Source organism: Protopterus annectens, chromosome 5.part1, assembly GCF_019279795.1.
Source record: "Protopterus annectens isolate FY-2018-M chromosome 5.part1, PAN1.0, whole genome shotgun sequence".
Classification (NCBI taxonomy): Eukaryota; Metazoa; Chordata; order Ceratodontiformes; family Protopteridae; genus Protopterus; species Protopterus annectens.
This window is the reverse complement of record NC_056736.1, coordinates 402,535,580-402,555,665: the sequence shown is the minus strand read 5'-3', so window position 1 is coordinate 402,555,665 and position 20,086 is coordinate 402,535,580. Positions and strand designations below refer to the sequence as shown.

Below are 20,086 nucleotides of genomic sequence, written 5' to 3'. Positions count from 1 at the left end.
CAGGAGGCCTAGTACCAGGAAAGTTTACGCTGATAAATGGAGGAGATTTTTTATTTGGAGCAAAGGAAAGGACTTTGATGTCTCCAAACCTGATTTAAGTGTTGCTCTTCAATATCTTACTGAGTTATTGGACAAGGGTTTGTCTTTCTCCTCAATAAAGGTTCATGCTGCAGCCATTTCTGCTCATTATGATTGTGACCCTCCGTTATTCTCCCATCCTTGGTTTAAGCAATTTCTTAGAGGGGCAAAGAATATAAGACCCCCACGTAGAGCTCCTACTCCTGCTTGGGATCTCAATTTTGTGTTGGAAAAACTTACTCTACAACCTTTTGAGCCTGCAGCTACTGCCGAGTTAAAGTATTTGTCATGGAAAACTGCTTTTTTGTTGGCCATTACCTCTGCAAGAAGGGTTTCTGAATTACAGGCCCTCATGGCAGTGGAGCCTTTCCTGATTTTCATAAGGATAGGGTATCTTTGCGTACTAATCCTTCCTTTATGCCTAAAGTGGTTTCTAGTGTGGCCTTAAATCAAACTATTCATTTGCCTACTTTTTATGCAAACCCCCAGAATAAAGGGGAGAAAATTTTGCATACTTTGGATATTCACAGGCAGTTGCGTTATTATTTGAGCAGAACCAAGGAGTTCAGACAGTCTCAGCAATTGTTTGTTTCTTTTGCTTTGGGTTCACAGGGTAAACCTGTTTCAAAACAAACTATTTCTAAATGGATTGGGTTTTGTATTTCTTTCTGTTATTCCCATCATGGTAAGGAGATTCCGGCTGGAATCAGGCCTCATTCCACTAGGGCTACTGCTACTTCTACGGCCTTTCTAAGGGGGGTAGCTACAAAGACATTTTGGAGGCAGCTACTTGGAGTTCAGTGCATACCTTTTCTAAACACTACCACCTTCCTCTTTATTCTAAGTCTAGGGCTGGATTTGCCACTGCAATTTTACAGGGCATTTTAGCGGCCCCTAATGCTTTATGATTTTTACCATCCTCCCTTTCCCGTTGCTTTGGGATTCTACCCATAAGTAAGGACTGCAGCAATGTGAGATGAAGAACATAGTACAGTTTTGTACCTACCATAAATGTAGATGTTCAAGATCCACATTGCTGCAGTCCAATACCCTCCCTCCTTCCCCACTGTAGTTTGACTTGGTGCTATGCTTTAGGTGATGGTTGTTGTTGGGCATGTTTTTGGGAGATATTCTGTTTTTGGCTGTGGCCTTTCTGGTTTGGCCTTCTGACATCTGGGGCAAGAAAAGACTGAGGATATGACGTCGGTCATGCGCCTTTATACCCTGACGCTCTGATGTCAGATCTAGGCGCCCATGACCGACGTCAGCCTAATACTTTGGTATTCGGGCCGACCGAGGACAGCGGACTACCCATAAGTAAGGACTGCAGCAATGTGGATCTTCGAACATCTACATTTATGGTAGGTACAAAACTGTACTTTTCCTTTGATGACCAGGATTTACCCTTATCTACCTGTGAGGATTGTGATGCAGAGGACTTTATTCCCACTGCTTCCCCCCAGAGGATTTCTCTTTTGGTGAAACCCTGCATACTCTTAGGGAGCACTTTCGCTGGGAAATCCAGGATTACTCTGATTCTAAAAAGAGGCTTAGGAATATGTTCTTTGTGTTTCACTGTTGCAGTCATCACTTTTGGGTTATCTGCTTGCAGTAGCCCTCAGCCGGCTTGATTAACAAAGTCTTGTGTCCTGCGTTGGTGCTGTCCCTTCTTCCATGATGTCAGGGGTGTAAAACATGCAGCCGATGCCATTACATCAGTCTTTCTTACCGTGCGGTGCCCGAAGTAGAAGCAGTTCACAAGTGCCGGGCGGCCGACTTCTGAAATTTTCGTTTTCGAGTTTCAGAACCAAAGTCTTCAACTAAAGCTAAGTACCCCGTTAGGGAAACTTTTTCTTGCTCCTTACCGATGTCAGTAAAAGTTAATAATTGCATTACTTGTGGAAAGCAAATACCTCACAAAGATTTTCATTCATACTGTATTCCTTGCCTAGGCCCTGACCACGACGTACCTTGCTGTCTGTATATTTTTGACTCTAAATATTTCGGTTCTTGGTTCAATTATCCAGAAATGTCGCCGGTAAGCCATCCAACTACCAGTATTCTGAAAAAGCAGAAAGATAAGGACATAGACAGGCCGCCTAGGTCCAAAACTGCCGATGACGCTTCTCCTAAGCCATTCGCCAGTTCACCAGTACTCAGTGAGATGCTTTCGCAGCCCCTGATACCCACTACTTCTGACTTGCAGGCCTCTACTGAGACCCATTCAGAGTCCAGTATGCCCCAAGATGCTTCAGCTGTGGAACCTGCGGATGTCTCTACCTTGGATGGGTCCTGAGCCGCTGTGCAGGCACTAGTTTCTGTGGGTGTATTCAGGCCTACAGACTTGCATATTAAACCGATGCCTCCTTCTTCTTCAAGGCCTAAACCTCGAAACCTGCCTAGAAAACCGACGCCCAGGCCGCATGTTCAGGCCTCTATGCCTAAAAAACAAATTATAAGAATGGCTGAAGATATTATAACTTTAATCAGGGGAAGCAAACCTCCCCCTTCCAAGAGATCTAGGACTGAGTTTATGAATCTTCTGACCAAGATTCTGATTTTTCTGATTCTTCTGATGATTTGGATTTACCCTTATTTACTTATGAGGATTCTGATGCAGAGGACTCTATTCCCTTTGCTTCTCCTCCAGTGGATTTTTCCTTTGGTGAAACCTTGCACACTTAGAGAGCATTTCCACTGGGAAAGCCAGGATATTTCTGATTCGAAAAAGAGGCTTAGGGATTTCTTACTTCTACCTCAGCATAGGCCTTTAGCTATACCTCCTGTACTAGACATTGTTGATGATGCCTTCTTGGAGTCTAGTTTGGCCCCTGATTCTTTACCTCCTGCTCTCAGAAAACCTGACAGATATTACTGGGTTCATGACTCTCACAAGTTCCTTTTTAAAAATCCTGTTGTGGATCCAGAGACTATTTTACAGGGACCCAAGTGTAATAAGGCTTCTACTGCCAACAACCATACCCCTTCTGATAAGAGACTCCAGAGCACTGGTTAGATGGGGTAAGAAAGTTTACACTTCTGCAACCTTGACCATTAGGGCCTTAAACTGTCAGTTTCATATCAACAACATGTTATTGGATTACTTAAACAGAAAATGATGTTGATTCCTGACTGTGCGGAAATTAAGGAATTACAAGATTTAATGCATTTTAATGAACAGGTTGAAAAACATACTTTGCAATGTGGGTTTAATTCTTTAGAGGCCTCTTGCAGGGTTGCTGTCACTGGGTCTGTACTCAGAAGGCATGCTTGGCTTAAGGAGCAATCTTTGCCTGATCACGTTAAAGCTAAACTGTTGGATGCTCCCTTAAATCAGGACCGCCTGTTTGGCAACAAAGCTGAGGAAGTTCTTAAAAAGATGGAAGATAAAGCTAAATCTATGCAAACTGTTAAAGATTTCTTACAAGTTCAGCCTCCAAGATTTAGCAGGCATCGGCCCTCTAAGAATTGGTCCTTTCCGGCCCCTTCCAGGTCTTCTCAAGCCAAACTAAGACACAGCAGAAACCCCAGGTTTCAGTCCCAGGGTATGCACAAGACTAAGCAGTGGGGGGGGGGGGGCTTCCGCTCCCAAATCTGGGAGTAGTAAGTCTCCCCCCTATGGGAAACTGTCTCAATGACTTGATTTTAAAACTTCTAAGTACTTCTCAACTGAATGCTCCTTTAGGAGGAAAGATTGGTCTGCAGGCCAAAAATTGGGAACTCATTACCCAGGACAAATGGGTTTTAAATAGTGTCCCAAGGATACAGATTTCATTTCAACATGTTACCAACGCCAAAAGATTGGCCAGATCTACCCCCAAATCAGTGGGCTGAGGCTCAAAAGCAAATACTTTCTTTGGTGGGCAGAGGCCTGCCACCAAAACAAGGGACTACCATTCACAACACCCCCTGCCACCCAAACCCTAACGGCAGATGCATTAGATTATGCATGGGGGGCTCATTAGGCAGGGAAGTGCATTCAGGGTAAATGGAACCCAAGTGAAATGCACCTGCATATCAATCAAAAATAAATGTTAACTGTACAGAATGCTCTTGACAGCCTTCAAGGACCACATTCTTCCAGGACAATTAATGGTAAAGACAGACATCTCCACTTTTATGTGGTACATAAACAAGCAGGGGGGGGTACACATTCTCACCTCCTCTGCAGACTAGCCATGGCATTGTGGAACACAGCTCTGAGCTATAAAGTGCATCTACAAGCTCAATTTCTGCCAGAAAAGTTAAATACACTGGCAGAAGAACTAAGCAGAAACCTAATGGACCCACACAAGTGGAAACTGAAACAAAGGATTTTCAACATGTTGACAAGCAGATAGGGGAGCACGGATATAGACCTGTTTGCCTCCCCCCACCCCAGAATTATCAGTTGGATAAAGTTTGCACAAGGACTCCCCACAAACAAGCTTGGAAAGTGGATGCTCTGTCCTTCAGCTGGAAAAACCTATCAGTTTATGCCTTCCCTCCTCTGCCTCTGCTCTCCAAAGTACTACTAAAGATCAAACATGACAAACCAAGGAAGATTTTGATTGCACCAGACTGGCCACTCCAACACTGGTACCCCCTCTTGCACAGTGTGTCACTGTTGGCCCCATGGCACCTGCCTCAGTCTCCTACTCTATTGTCTCAGCAGGAAAACCAGTTTCTGCACCCTCTGCATCAAACAGTGTACCTAGCAGCCTGGCTAATTGCATAATTTCTCCTTTACCATCCCTCAGTAAACCAGTGATGGATGTTCTTCATGTTTCACTGTTGTAGTCATTACATTTGGGTAATCCTGCTGGCAGGTTGCCCTCAGCCGGCCTGAATTCCAAAGTCTTGGGTCCTGTGTCGGCTGCTGTCACCCCTTCCCTGTCGTCAGAGGAATAAAAGAAGCAGCTGACGCCATTTTCTTCAGTCTTTCTTGCCGCGCTGTGCCCGAAGCAGAAGCAGTTTGCAAGTGCCGGTGGGCCGACTCCTGAGATTTTCGTGTTTGAGTTTCAGATCAGAAGTCTTCAATAAAGCTTAGCACCCCGTTGGGGAAACTTTTTTCTTGCTCCAGACCGATGTCAGAAAAAGTTATTATTTGCATTTCTTGTGGAAAGCAAATACCTCATAAGGATTTTCATTCTTACTGTATTCCTTGCCTAGACCCTGATCACAACATTACTGGTTGTCGGTTTTGTGCTAGATTTAACCAATGCACTATTAAGCGTCGGTATGATTTTGCTTTAAACTTTTTTGGACGTCGGTTTAATTATCCTGAAATGTCGTCAGATAGCCATCAGACTACCGGAGTTTACAAAAAATGCAAAGAAAAGGATAGAGAAAAACAACTGAGGCCCAAAACTGACGACAAAGCTTCTCCTAAGCCAGTCGATGGTTCGCTGGCTCTCAGTGAGGCACCTTTGCAGCCCCTGACACCCGCTACTTTAGAGTCACAGCCCGCTACTGACTCCCACATGGAGTCGGCCATGCCGCTGGATACTCAAGGTATTGGAGCCTCAGACGCTAATCCCTCAGATGGGTCCGGAGCCGCTGAACAGGCACCGGCTTCTGAGGGTGTATTCAGACCTAAACATCTTTACATTAAAACGACTTCAGCTTCAAAGGCAAAGACTAAAGCACCTTCTAAAGCAAGGAAACAAATTCAAGAGCCACGTGGACAGGCCTCTATGCCCAAAAAACAGATGCTCAAAATGGACGAAGACTTGATTACCTTGATCGGGTTCCCATCCCCCTCCTGATAAGAGGCCTAGGCAAGACACTGACTCTGAATCTTCAGATCAGGTTTCTATTTCTTCTGATTCTTCTTCTGATCAGGAATATTCTCTTCCCCCCCTTATGAGGATTCTGATGCTGAAGAAATCTATACCTTCAACATCTCCTCCTGAGTGCTATTCTTTTGGGGAAACCTTGCATACCATGAGGGAGCATTTCCACTGGGAGAGCCAAGATTTTTCAGAATCTAAAAAGAGGCTCAGGGATTTTCTTTTACAACCTCAGCACAGGCCTCTAGCCATTCCACCTGTGTTAGACATTGTAGGTGATGTGTTTTCAGAGTCTAGTCTGACCCCTGACTCCTTACCCCCTGCTCCTGTTAAGCCTGATAGATATTACAGGGTTCCTGACTCTCACAAATTTCTTTTTAAAAACCCAGCTTCTGACTCAGAAACTATTTCACAGGGTCCAAAGGGAGTTGAGGCTTCCACTGCAAAAAACCCAACCCCCTCTGACAGAGATTCAAGGGCACTGGATAGATGGGGAAAAAAGGTTTACACATCTGCAACTTTGGCTATAAGGGCCTTAAACTGTCAATTTCATATGCTTAAGTATCAGCAACATGTCATGGGATTGCTTAAACAGAAAATGTTAAAATCTGAATGTGCAGAAAACAAGGAAATGCAGGATTTATTGTATGCAGCAGAACAGTTTGGAAAACATACTTTGCAATGTGGTTTTGATTCTTTGGAGGCACGAGTATGCTTATTCTCCAGTCATCTGGGATACGCCTTTCTCTCCACACTGCAGTTAGTACCCTCCGGAGCCATTTCTCCCCTAGCTCACCCAGCATCTATATCATATCTGCTGTGACCTCATCTGAGCCTGCTGCTTTCCCTGACTTCATTTTCCTTAGTGCTGCTCTTACTTCTTCTAAGCCGGGCTCCTCTTCTACTCTCATTGTAGGCTGTTTCTGGGGCAGTACCGCTTCTGTGGGGTTTTCTTCATTCAGAAGCTGCTGGAAATACTCCTTCCATCTGCCTTTGATGTCCTGTGGGCTGGTAAGCAGGTTGTTGCTGGAATCCCTTATGAAGGGTGTCTGACTATCTTCTTTATCTTTCTGTCTTTGCCTTGCAACCTGGTATAGTTTCTTTGCGCCCCTTACTGAGTCACTTTCCAGAAGCTGATAGAGTGCCTCTTGATGCCCTATTCTTTGCTATTGCAACTTCTTTCTTAGTTTCTTTGTTAGCCAACCAGTAGTCCTTCCTAGCTTGGTCAGTCTTTTCAGTCTCCCACTTCTTCCTGCACTCCTTCTTTCTTTTGATTACTTCCTGCACTTCTGCATTCCACCACCAGCTTTCCTTATGTACCTTATTTCCATACCTGGCTCGGCCACATATCTTTTCTGTAGTCCTAACACATGCTGTTTTTAGGCGCTGCCACTCTTCTTCAACTCCACCTATTTCCTCCTCTTCTTGGGGTGCTAGAGCCCTGAGTAATTCCTTGAACTGCTGTACTTTCTCTCAAGTCAACTTCCAGGTCTTCAGCCTGGTCTCTGTTGACCTTAGAGCCTTCTCTGACCACTGCTTGCAGCTGATTGTGGCAACTACTGATTTATGCTGTGAACAGACTGTTTCACTGGGGATGACTTTGCAATCGTGGATTCTACCCCAGTGCCTTTTCCTTACTAGGAGGAAGTCTACCTGAGTTGCATGTTGGCTACTCTTGTATGTGATCTTGTGACTGTCTCTCTTTCTGAACCATGTGTTGGCTACTATCAAACCATTTGCCAGACAGTAGTCTAGAATGGCTTCTCCTTCTTTATTCCTATTGCTCCACCCATGTGGACCCAGGCAGTCCTCATATCCTGTTCTGTCTGTCCCGATATGTGCATTTAAGTCACTCATTATCAACACCAATGCATGTTGTCCTGCTTTATCTAGTAGGTCCTGCAACTGCTGTCTAAATGCACTCTTTTCCTCACTGTCACAACCCTGCTGTGGGGCATAGTCTGAGATTATGAATACTGTCCTATCATTACACTGGAGTCTGATTGCCATGAGTCTGTCATTAATTCTGATGATATCCCTCACTGACTTCTGAAGCCTCTGTCTCACCACAATTCCTACACCATTTCTAGCCTGTCCACCACCTGAGTAGTAGAGTCTGGATCCCAAGCCAAGTGGCTTTGTTGCACTGCCCTTCCATCTCATCTCTTGGATACATAGGATGTCCAGCCTCCTCCGTGTCATCATGTCATCCACTTCTAAGCTGCGTCCTGTCAGTGAACCTACATTAAGCGTAGCAATTCTCCGCTCATGTTTGGCAGGTTGGTTGGTTTTATGTCCAACTTTCACTCAACAGAGCTATCCCAGGTAACCCAGGCTGGGCAACTAGACACCGGCCAGCCAGTAGCCTATTGACCCAGGGCTGCTGGGCTTTTATGGTGGGCACACACTGGCCAATAGGGGCACATATACTCCTCCCACTGTTAGCATTGGGCCCTGGCGTGGGTCAGAGAGTAGGCCGGGTCCTCAACCCACTTATCACCGGTAACTACCCATGCCCATTTTTTTGGCGACAGTCAACATGACCGAATCACCTAGAGCCATATTTTACACCATCGAGTGGCTAGCCCTGCCACGACGCGCAGTTTGTGATCCGTGTTCTCCTATCTTGAGGATACTGCACACCACAATAGATGCCCAAAGCGGTTGGCCTTTTTACAACTCTTCCCCCTATTGGGCACCATGTAGAGTCTGTGCTGCTGCCCACAGCTCCATTCATTGGTGAGTTTGAGATGGAAACCCTCAGCATGTTTTTCGGACATGGGAGAAACCCCACAACTGTGGACAGTACAGAGGCATCAAACTCCTACCACATTGCATGAAAGTTCTGGAGAGGGTGATTGATAAACGGATACGCAGAATAGTAGAATGTAAGATGGGAGATGAACAGTTCGGATTCAGATCAGGATGCAGCACAATTGACCCGATGTTTGCATTGAGACAGATACTTGAGAAGAAACTAGAGAAGAGGAGAGAGTCAAACTGGGCTTTCCTAGACTTGGAGAAAGCATATGACAAGGTCCCAAGAAAGCTGATCTGGGCAGTACTGCGGTGGTTTGAAGTCCAAGAAACATTGGTAGAATTAGTACAGGCTATGTACAAGGACCCAGTGACTCAAGTACAAACAGTGTTTGGCCTCACTGAGGGGTTCCCAGTGGGAGTGGGTGTACACCAGGGTTCAGCTCTGAGCCCACTGCTGTTCATACTGGTAATGGACTACATCAGCAAACAGGTTGGAGGGGTCAGAGCAACAAAGCTGCTGTATGCAGACGATGTGGCAGTACAGGCAGACTCTGATCTAGATCTTCAGCAAAGGATAGGAGAATGGAATGCAAATCTGAAGGCACATGGGATGAAACTAAGCACAAATAAGACAGTGGTAATGGCAGCAGATTGGGGAAATCAGAAGAAGCTGAGAATAGAGATAGATGGGAAGATAGTGGAACAGGTAAACAGCTTCAAGTATCTGGGAGGGGTGGTTGAGGAGAAGGGTAGTCTGAATGAAGAGGTCAAAGCTAGAATCAGAGGGGCTGCAGCCAACTGGCGCATAGAGTATCAGGTGTAGTCTATGACAGAAGAATGCCAAAGAAGCTGAAAAGTAAGGTGTACAAGACAGTGGTGCGACCAGTACTACTGTATGGTACAGAAACCTGGGCAGTAAAGGCAGAACAGTTGAAGAAGCTAGAGGTGATGGAAATGAAGTGCCTGAGAAAGGTGGTAGGATGCACACTGCGGGACAGGCGAAGAAATGAGAACATAAGAGCAGAAGTCAAAGTAGCTCCAATTGCAGAAAAGATCAAAGAGAATAGATTACGATGGTATGGGCACATGTGTAGAAAAGCAGAAGACAATCTGGTGAGGGAGATTTGGGACAGACAGGAAGAAGGTAAGAGGAAGCGAGGGCGTCCAGCAAAGAGGTGGATGGATTGTGTGAAAGAAGATCTGCGACAGTCAGGCATGAGTGTTGAAGAAGGCAGGAGAGTGACACTGAATCGAGAGAGTTGGCGACAGTTAATACGGTATCCCGACCCCATGTAAATGGGAAAAGGGGGGGGGGTGATGATGATGAATTTGATTCTTTGGAGGCCTCCTGCAGGGCCGCAGTTACGGGTTCTGTAATTAGGAGGCATGCGTGGCTAAAGGAACAAAGTCTGCCTGAGCATGTTAAAGTTAAATTACTAGATGCACCTTTACAGCATGATACTTTGTTTGGTACTAAGGCAGAAGAGGTGTAAGAAAATGGAGGACAAAGCTAAATCCATGCAAACTGTCAAAGATTTTTTTACAAGTACAGCCACCTAGGTTTAGAAGACACTGGCCTACAAAAAAATTGGTCCTTTCCTGTGTCAGACAAACCTCAAAGGGGCAGATCCAGACGCCCTAGGGGCAGATCCCAGGTGCAAGGTTCTTATAGGCCCAAGCAATGGGGCGCTTCTACCTCCAAAGCTGGAAAAGATAGATCACAAACATATAGAAAACAGTCCCAATGACTTCCCCCTGCCGGCACCAAGCACTTATCTTCTGGCAGCACCCTTAGGGGGAAAATTAGCACTTTTTGTTCAAAATTGGCACATCATAACCCAGGACAAGTGGGTTCTAAACAGTGTCACAAGGCTACAAGTTCCATTTCCATACTCTGCCAAAGGCAAACGGCTGGCCAGATCTGCCAAAAAAAATAAATGGGCGGAGGCACAAAAACAAGTCTCATCCCTCATGGACATGGGGGCCATTCAACAAGTACCAGAGCAAGAGCAGGGACAAGGATTTTACTCAAGACTGTTCTTGGTATCCAGAAAGGACAAGGCCTGGAGGCCGATACTGAACCTATCTATTCTGAACACTTACCTGGATATTCCAAAATTCAAAATGTTGACTTTGCAGCAGCTTCTGCCCATGCTGGGCAAGAATGCTTGGCTTGTGACTTTAGACCTAAAAGAGGCATACCTGCATGTTCCAATCAGACAATCATGCAGAAGATACCTAAGATTCAAGGCTGGTTCAATGCATTACCAATTCTCTGCACTACCCTTTGGCTTATCTACTGCGCCCAAGGACTTTACAAAGTGCATGGCACCAGTAATTGCATTCTGCAGACAAAAAGGAATGCAAATGTATCCTTACTTGGACGACTGTCTCATTCAAGCAGAGAACAAGGACATTCTTTTTCTACATCTGGTGTTTGTGAAAAGACTTCTAACATGCCTAGGGTACACAGTCAGCAAAAAGAAATCAAAAATAGTACACTTACAAGAGATAATATTCCTGGGTGCAAGCTAAAATACAACTGCCCAGATGGCTTATCTCACGCCAGACAAACAAAGGCAACTGACTATCTATTTCAAAATGTTGGCAGCAAAGGCCCAGTTATCTGCAAAAAAAAATTCTGCAGGCTTTGGGCTTCATGGCATCCTACATCCTACTAATTCCATATGCAAGACTGCATATGAGGAAACTTCAATGGTACCTAAAAAGTGTTTGGACTCAACATTGCCACCGCCTGGAAACCGTCATTACTCTCATTCCCTGCCTGCAACAGGAGTTTCGATGGTGGGCAAAGGCTTGTCACCAAAACAAGGGACAGGCATTCACATTACCTCCAGCCAGGCAAACACTAACAGCGGATGCATCAGACTATGCCGGGGGAGCCCACATGGCAGGAAGATGCATTCAGGGCACATGGTCCTCAAACCAAATGCATCTATATATCAATCAAAAAGAGATGTTAGCTGTTCAAAATGCCCTGACAGCCTTCAAGGACCTAATTCATCCGGGACAACTACTGATAAAGACAAACAACACCACGGTCATGTGGTATATAAACAAACAGGGAGGCACACATTCTTACCCCCATTTGCAGACTAGCCATGGCCTTGTGGGACACAGCTTTGACTTACCAAATACATCTGCAGGCACAATTCCTGCCAGGAAAGGAAAATACTCTGGCAGATGAACTAAGCAGAAACCTCATGGATCCCCACGAGTGGCAGCTTGATCCACAAGTCTTCAGCATGATAACAAGGAAATAGGGATGCCCGGACATAGATCTGTTTGCCTCCCCTCTCAATTACCAACTAAAAAGATTCTGCACAAGGACTTAACAAGCATGGAAAGTGGACGCCCTATCTTTCAGCTGGAAAAAAATATCAGTTTATGCCTTTCCTCCACTGCCTCTCCTCCCCAAGGTGCTCCTAAAGGTCAGACAGCAGAAGCCAAAGATGATACTGATTGCCCCAGACTAGCCACTGTCCCAGCAAAACAATCAGAACACGCACAGCCATCTCAGGACATTAAACTTGGCACCATGGCGGATAATGTAGTCATACAAAAAACACCTCTCAGTAAAGCTGTGATGGATGTCATTCTGGAAGCCAGAAGGCCTAGTACTAGAAAGTCTTATGGTGGAAAATGGAAGAGAACTGATACAACGGTACCAAATATTCCTCAGATTTTGCAATACTTAACTGGGATGCTGGACAAAGGCCTATCTTTTTCATCAATTAAAATTCATGCCCCTGCCATTTCAGCTCATTACAATACAGAGCCACCACTTTTTTCTCACCCTTTATTAAGGCGGTACCTCAGAGGAGCCAAAAATTTAAGGCCCCCAAGGAGACTACCAATACCTGCATAGGACCTCAACTATGTCTTGGAAAAACTCACCCTGCCTTCTTTTGAGCCAGCTGCTACTGCTGATATGAAGTTTTTTATCTTGGAAAACAGCTCTGCTCTTAGCAATTATTTCTGTAAGGAGAATCTCAGAGCTACAGGGGCTCATGGCTGTGGAACCTTTCATCATTTTTCATCCAGACAGGGTCTCCCTGAGGACAAACCCAACATTTATGCCTAAAGTAGTGTCCATTGTGGCTCTTAACCAAGCCATCCATCTGCCAACCTTATATCCAAATCCACAGAACAAGAGGGAGAGAATTCTGCATTCTTTGGACGTACACAGACAGCTTAGATTCTACTTGAACAGAACCAAAGCTTTCAGGAAGACAGAGCAATTATTAGTGCCATATGCTGCAGGATCATAAGGAATGCCTATCTCAAAGCAGACTATTTCTAAGTGGTTAGGCCACTGCATTCGTTTCTGCTACAAGCCAGTGCCTAAGGGCATTAGGCCTCATTCCACTAGAGCTGCAGCCACCTCAGCAGCCTTTCTCAGGGGAGTACCAACCAGAGACATTTTAGAGGCGGCTACTTGGAGTTCAGTACAAATCTTTACAAAGCATTATCATCTGCCACTCTACTCTAAATCCAGGGCAGGCTTTGCCACTGCAGTCCTGCAGGGCCTCATAGCCGCTCCTACTGATGTCTAGTTCTAACCTCCCAACCATAGCTTTGGGAGTCTACCCAAATGTAATGACTGCAACAGTGAAACACGAACAACCATAGTACAGTTGTGTACACTTACCATAAATGTAGATGTTCGAGTGTATTCACTGTTGCAGTCCAGGTTACCCACCCGCCTTCCCCCTTTGTTCTTTTGAATCTTATCTTTCCTTCTCTGTTTTATACTACCTATGTGGTGTATTTGCTTATAGATGAAGGTAACATTTATATTGGTGTATTTCTGAATATATATATATGTTTGTCTACCCTTTTTGGGGGCACCTGATATCTGGGGCAAGAAAAACTGAAGAAAATGACGTCTGCTGCTGCTTTTATACCTCTGACGACCTGACATCAGGGAAGGGGCAACAGCAGCTGACACTGGACCCAAGACTTTGGAATTCAGGCCGGCTGAGGGCAACCTGCCGGCAGGATTATCCAAATGTAATGACTGCAACAGTGAATACACTCGAACATCTACATTTATGGTAAGTGTACACAACTGTACTCTATCATTTTAGAGGCAAGGAGGCCTAGTACTAGAAAGTCTTACGCTGAAAAATGGAAAAGATTCTGTGCCTGGAACCAATCTCAAGGGATGAGCACAGCAGAGCTCAATTTACCTCGGATTTTACAATACTTAACTGAGATGCTTCACAAGGGCCTGTCTTTCTCCTCCATCAAAATTCACACCTCAGCCATTTCAGCTCATTATAATACAGAACCACCCCTCTTCTCTCATCCATTGCTTATGCAGTTCCTCAGATGGGCCAAAAATCTACGACCACCCAGGAGAGCTCCAACTCCAGCCTGAGACCTCAACTTTGTATTTGAAAAGCTCACTCTTCCTCCTTTTGAGCCAGCTACCACTGTGGACTTAAAATGCCTTTCTTGGAAAACAGTTTTCCTTTTAGTGATCACTTTAGCAAGAAGAGTATCTGAATTACAGGCCCTCATGGCAGTGGAGCCTTTCATAATCTTTCATGCGGACAGGGTGTCCCTCAGGACCAATCCCTCCTTTATGCCCAAGGTGGTATCCAGTGTGGCCCTTAATCATTCCATACATTTGCCAATCTTCTTTTCTAATTCAGAGAACAAAGGGGAACGGATTCTGCAGTCCTTAGACATGCACAGATAACTTGGATTCTACTTGGACAGAACTAAACCTCAAAGGAAATCTGATAAACTGCTGGTGGCATTTGCTGCAGGGGCAGAGGGGAAGGCTATTTCAAAGCAAATCATTTCCAAATGGATACGCCATTGCATTCATTTCTGCTACAAACACCATGGAAAATCTCTCCCACAGGGGATCAGATCCCACTCAGCCAGGGCTGCATCTACCTCTACAGCCTTTCTCAGAGACGTCCCTCCGAGGGACATCCTAGAAGCTGCTACCTGGAGTTCTGTACATACTTTCACCAAGCATTACCATCTGCCAATTTTCTCTTAATCCAGAGCTGGCTTTGCCACTGCAGTCTTGCAGGGCCTTTTAGCTAGTCCTAATGATATCTAAATTCCTCCTCCCATCCTTAGCTTTTGGAATCTACCCAAAAGTGATGATTGCAACAATGAAACACGAAGAACATAGTACAGTTGTGTACACGTACCATAAATGTAGGTGTTTGAGTGTATTCACTGTTGCAGTCTTGGTTACCCTCCCTCCAGCCCCCTGTCTTCTTTTGGATATACCTCTACTCTCCTTTACTATGTTCAAAAGCTTTCTGGTGTATTTGCTTTTTTGTTGGAGGTATAACCTTGTATATTTATAGATCTAATTGCTTCCCATTAAGGGGTCACCTGACATCTGGGGCAAGAAAAACTATTCTAATGGCATCGGCTGCATGTTTTATACCCCTGATGACCTGACGTCATGGAAGAAGAGACAGGATCCGACGCAGGGATCCAAGACTTTGATATTCAGGCCAGCTGAGGGCTACATGCTGGTAGATAACCCAAATGTAATGACTGCAACAGTGAATACACTCGAACATTTACATTTATGGTAAGTGTACACAACTGTACTTTCTAGTGGCTGTATGTAAGTCCTTAATAAAGATACCAAGCATTAGTTGGACCTAAGGTAGACACCTGTGAAGCACAGATTGTTGCAGCATAAAAGGTGATTTGTTGTATGAAGAGATAACTGATCATGAAAGGAAATGTCATTTGCAATATAACATACTGAATGTGGTTTTATTTTGCATGTTTTTCCTGTAGTCTAGAATTCCACCTACAAATGAATTTAAAGTTGGGATGAAACTAGAAGCCCGTGACCCCCGAAATGTCACCTCAGTCTGTATAGCTACAGTGATTGGAACTACTGGAGCAAGGCTTCGGTTGCGATTAGATGGCAGTGACAATAAGAATGATTTCTGGAGACTTGTGGACTCCTCGGATATAGATCCTATTGGAGCATGCGAGAAGAAAGGAGATATGCTTCAACCTCCACTTGGTAAGACGTGGTGTATTCTGAAAAAAAGGCTTTCTACTGCTTGGGTCTACTACTTTCAGAAAGTGTTATTTCCCAGCTAAACATAGTCTGTCATTTGCCCTCTTGTTTTGTGTTTGAATGCAGTCCATTTTTCTGCTGTGCTTATTGACTATGTTTGTTTCAGAGCTCAAGGAATCTTAGTTTGAAGGGGCCCGGTGCAGTGGATTTACTTCTGAATTATTAACACAGTCTCAATGGTGGTTTCTTTTCTGATCTTGCTACTGCTGTTCTTAGCAGTCATATGCTTGTAATGTGGCTGATGTTCTTAGTGTTTCACGGTTGCAGTCATCACACTTGGGTTATCCTGCCAGGGGTAGCCGTCAGTCGGCCCGAATACCAGAGGCTTATTATTTCTGCGTCGGTTGCTGTCGCTCCAAGATTGATGTCAGGTCGTCAGTGGTGTAAAAACTGGCAGCCGATGCCATTACATCAGTCTTTCTTGCCAAGGAGCCCGAAGCAGAAGCAGTTTGCACGAGGGCCGGTCAGCCGCTACCTGTGTTGTCATTTTGGAATTAGAAGTTGGAAGTCTTCTAAAGCTTTAGCACCCCATTGGGGATCCTTTTTTCTTGCTCTAACCGATGTCAGAAAAAGTTAGCAATTATCTAGCCTGTGGAAAGCAAATACCACGCTGAGATTTCCATTCTTACTGTGTCATCTGTTTAGGCCCAGACCACGACGTCCCTCGCTGCCGGTTTTGTGACTTGTTCAACTCCCGAACTATTCTTCGTTGGGCCCTTATTGTAGCTAAATATTTTTGCTCTCGATCTCTGTATTCCGAATTGGCTTTGGTAAACCATCCAACTACCGATGATCTGAAAAAACGCAAGAATAAAGACAGTGACAGACTGCACCAGTCCAAAGCTGCCTACGACTCTTCCGTTAAGCTAGTCGCCAGTTCGCCGGTACTCATGCACTTCGCAGCCCCTGATGGCCGCTTCGATGAATTCGCAGGCCGCTACTGAGACCCATTCGGAGTCCGGTATGCCGCGAGTCTCTTCTTTGACTACGGAACCTGCAGATGTCTCTACCTTGGATGGGTCCGGAGTCACTGTGCAGGCAACGGCTTCTGAGGAAGTTCTTTGCATTACCGATATTCGACACAAACCGACTTCTTTCGCATCTTCAGTTCTCTCTAAAACCACCAACTTTCTAAAGCCCAGAGTACGAGCTATGCCTAAAAAACTTGACGACCCAAACTCAATGCACCTGCTTCCTTGCCACAATCACAGATGCTTAAAATGGCAAAAGACCTTATCATACTGATTAGGGTAAGCCAGCCTTCCCCTGCTAAAAGGAAAAGAGACTTGTCCCCAGCAGCTTTATCTGACCAAGAGTCCGACAACTCTGAGGCTTCTGCTTATGAAGGCATGCCTTTATCTGCTTATGAGGATTGAGATGCAGAGGAATCCATTCCTTCTGTCTCTCTTCCAGAGGATTTGTCTTTTAGTGAAACCCTGCATACTTTGAGAGAGCATTTCCATTGGGAATGTCAGGATTATCCTCAGTCCAAAAAGAGACTCTGGGGAATTTTTAGATTTACCACAGCACAGACCTTAGCTATCCCTCCTGTTCTGGATGTTGTGGATGATGTCTTTATGGAATCCAGTCTAACTCCTGATACTTTACCTCCTTCTTCTAGGATACCTGACAGGTACTACAGAGTCCCTGACTCGCACAAATTTCTTTTCAAGTATCCTATGGCTCACCCAGAGGTCATCTCCCAAGGACCTAAAGGAATAAAAGCAACCACAGCTAAGAATCCCACCCCCTCGGACAGGGATTCTCGAGCGTTACAGATGGGGGTAAAAAAGTATAAACCTCTGCAACTCTTGCCATTAGAGCATTGAATTGTTAGTTCCACATGCTGAAATACCAGCAACATACCATGGAACTCATTAAACAAAAATGACCTACCTTCCTTGACTGTGCAGAAAATAAAGAATTACAGGAACTTACGCATTCTGCAAGCTAAATCAGTAAGCATACCCTTTAGTGTGGGTTTGATGCCCTAGAAGCATCCTGCAGGGCAGCAGTCACAGGTTCTGCACTTAGAAGGCGTGCTTGGCTTAAGGAACAGACCTTGCCAGATCATGTCAAATCAAAATTATTGGACACACCTCTGAACAAAGACAATCTGTTTGGCACCAAAGCAGAAGAAGTTTTAATAAAGATGGTAGAAAAAGCTGTCTATGCAGACATTTAAAGACTTTTTACAAGTCCAGCCTCCCAGATTCAGTAGGCATTGCCCCTCAAAACATTAGTCCTTTCCAGCCCCCCTCAATACCACCTCAGACTAGACCTAGGGGAAACAGACCCCCCCCCCAGACAACAGTCTCAGGTTATGCAGAGATGTAAGCAATGGTGTACTTCCACTTCTAAAACAGGGAGTGCTAAGCCACCCCCTTATGTAAAGAATTCACAATGACTTCTCAACTCCTCCTCTCGCCTCTGCCCAACTGCTCATGCCCCTAGGAGGATAACTTGCCTCCCATGCAAAAAACTGGGCCTCCATCACCAACGATCGATGAGTCCTCAACATAGTGTCCCAGGGGTACAAATTTTATTTCCCGCATGCTGCCAACCCCAAAAGGGTTCCCAGATCTTCCTCAAAACCAATGGGCAGAGGCACAAAACCAAGTTCATTCCCTGCTCTCCATGAGGGCTATTCAGCCTGTTCCTGCAGAACAGATAGGCCAAAGTTTCTATTCCAGATTTTTCTTGGTACCCAGAAAAGAGGGCACCTGACACCCAATGTTAGATCTATCCATTCTAAACACGTTACAGGTCGTACCAAAATTCAAAATGCTGACCCTACAGTAGCTTCTCCGTGTGCTGTACAAAAGATGCCTGTTAGCCACCCTAGACCTAAAAGAAGCCTATCTGCATATCCCAGTCAGAGACTCTTGCAGGAAATATCTACGTTTCAGGGCAAGATCTATGCATTATCAGATGTTCATCGTGCATACAGCTGCAGTAATCACAGATGGGTTCTCTGCCGTCAGGCGGTCCCTCGGTCAGCCGAATTCCAAAGTCTTGGTCCGGCGTCGGTTGTTGTCGCCTTCTCTTCTGACGTCAGTGAGGCCAGAGTATATAAGACACAGCCGACGCCATGTTCTTCAGTCTTTTTTGCCGGGCGGTGCCCGAAGCAGAAGCAGTTCGCAAGTGCCGGTCGGCCAGCTCCTGAATTACGAATATTTTGGAATCCGAAGTCTTCATTAAAGCTAAGTACCCGTTGAAACTTTTCTTGCCTCAGACCGATGTCAGAAAAAGTTAATAATTGTATTTCTTGTGGGAAGCAAATACCGCATAAGGATTTCCATTCCCGCTGCATACCTTGTTTGGGCCCAGACCACGACGTCTCGGGCTGTCGCTTTTGCGCTACCTTCAATAAACGCACTATTAAGCGTCGGGCGGAATTCGCCCAGCACTACTTTGATTAAGCTTTTGATTATAAAATGTTGTCGGACACTCCGACTACCGTTTTGACCAAAAAAACGCAAAGAAAAAGACCGACACGCGAGGCCCCCGCCGACACCACGCCAAAACAGGCTACACGTGGTCCGGTTCTCAGCGAGATGCCTTTGCAGTCCCTGACTACCGACGACACTTCTTTGGAGGTGTCCTCTGTACCCGAGACCGCTGGGTCCTCTGCCCTTTCCCAGACTACAACCGACGCCTCTGCTAATGTTGAGCCCACTAATGTGGACAGGTCCACCTCCACCCATGGTGTATTTAGGCCCTCATCTTCTTTTTCAATTAAGGCCTTTACTAAATCCAAAGCAGCCAGGCAGCCTATGAGGCCTGTTGTACAGGGCCCATCTCCAGGTCCCATGCCTAAAAAACAGATGCTTAGAATGGCTGAGGATTTAATTACTCTTATCAGAGGTTCTCAACCCCCTCCAGACAAGAGACCCAGAGTGGAGGAAGATTCTCCCTCTTCTGATCAGGGATCCTTTTTATCAGAACATTCTGATGCAGAGGAACACTCTTACTCTCCTTTTGAGGATTCGGATGCAGAACAGTCCATTCCCTCTGTATCCCCTCCTGAGGAGTTTTCCTTTGGGGAAACCTTACACACCTTGAGGGAACACTTCCATTGGGAAGGCCAAGACTTTTCAGATTCCAAGAAAAGACTTAGGGAATTTCTTTTGTTACCTCAACACAGACCTCTGGCTATACCCCTGTTTTGGACATACTGGATGATGTCTAGTCGGGGCTTGTCTTAACCCGGATTCTCTGCCTCCTGCACCAGTCAAACCTGATAGGTATTACAGAGTACCCAGCTCTCACCAATTTCTCTTCAAAAGCCATAATGCTGACCCTGAAACCATTTCACAAGGCCCCAAGGGATTGAAGGCCTCCACTGCCAAAAATCCACTTCCTGCAGAAAGGGAAT

The 20,086-nt window shown here is 45.3% G+C and overlaps 1 protein-coding gene across 1 annotated transcript in view; it reads left to right on the top strand.

Annotated features, from left to right (window-relative positions):
• SCML2 (Scm polycomb group protein like 2) overlaps positions 1-20,086 on the top strand; it is a 2,608,432-nt gene that overhangs the window by 896,577 nt on the left and 1,691,769 nt on the right. The window contains exon 5 of the mRNA XM_044073060.1: positions 15,417-15,651. Coding sequence (XP_043928995.1) covers positions 15,417-15,651 — 235 coding nt within the window. The remainder of the gene's footprint in view (positions 1-15,416; positions 15,652-20,086) is intronic.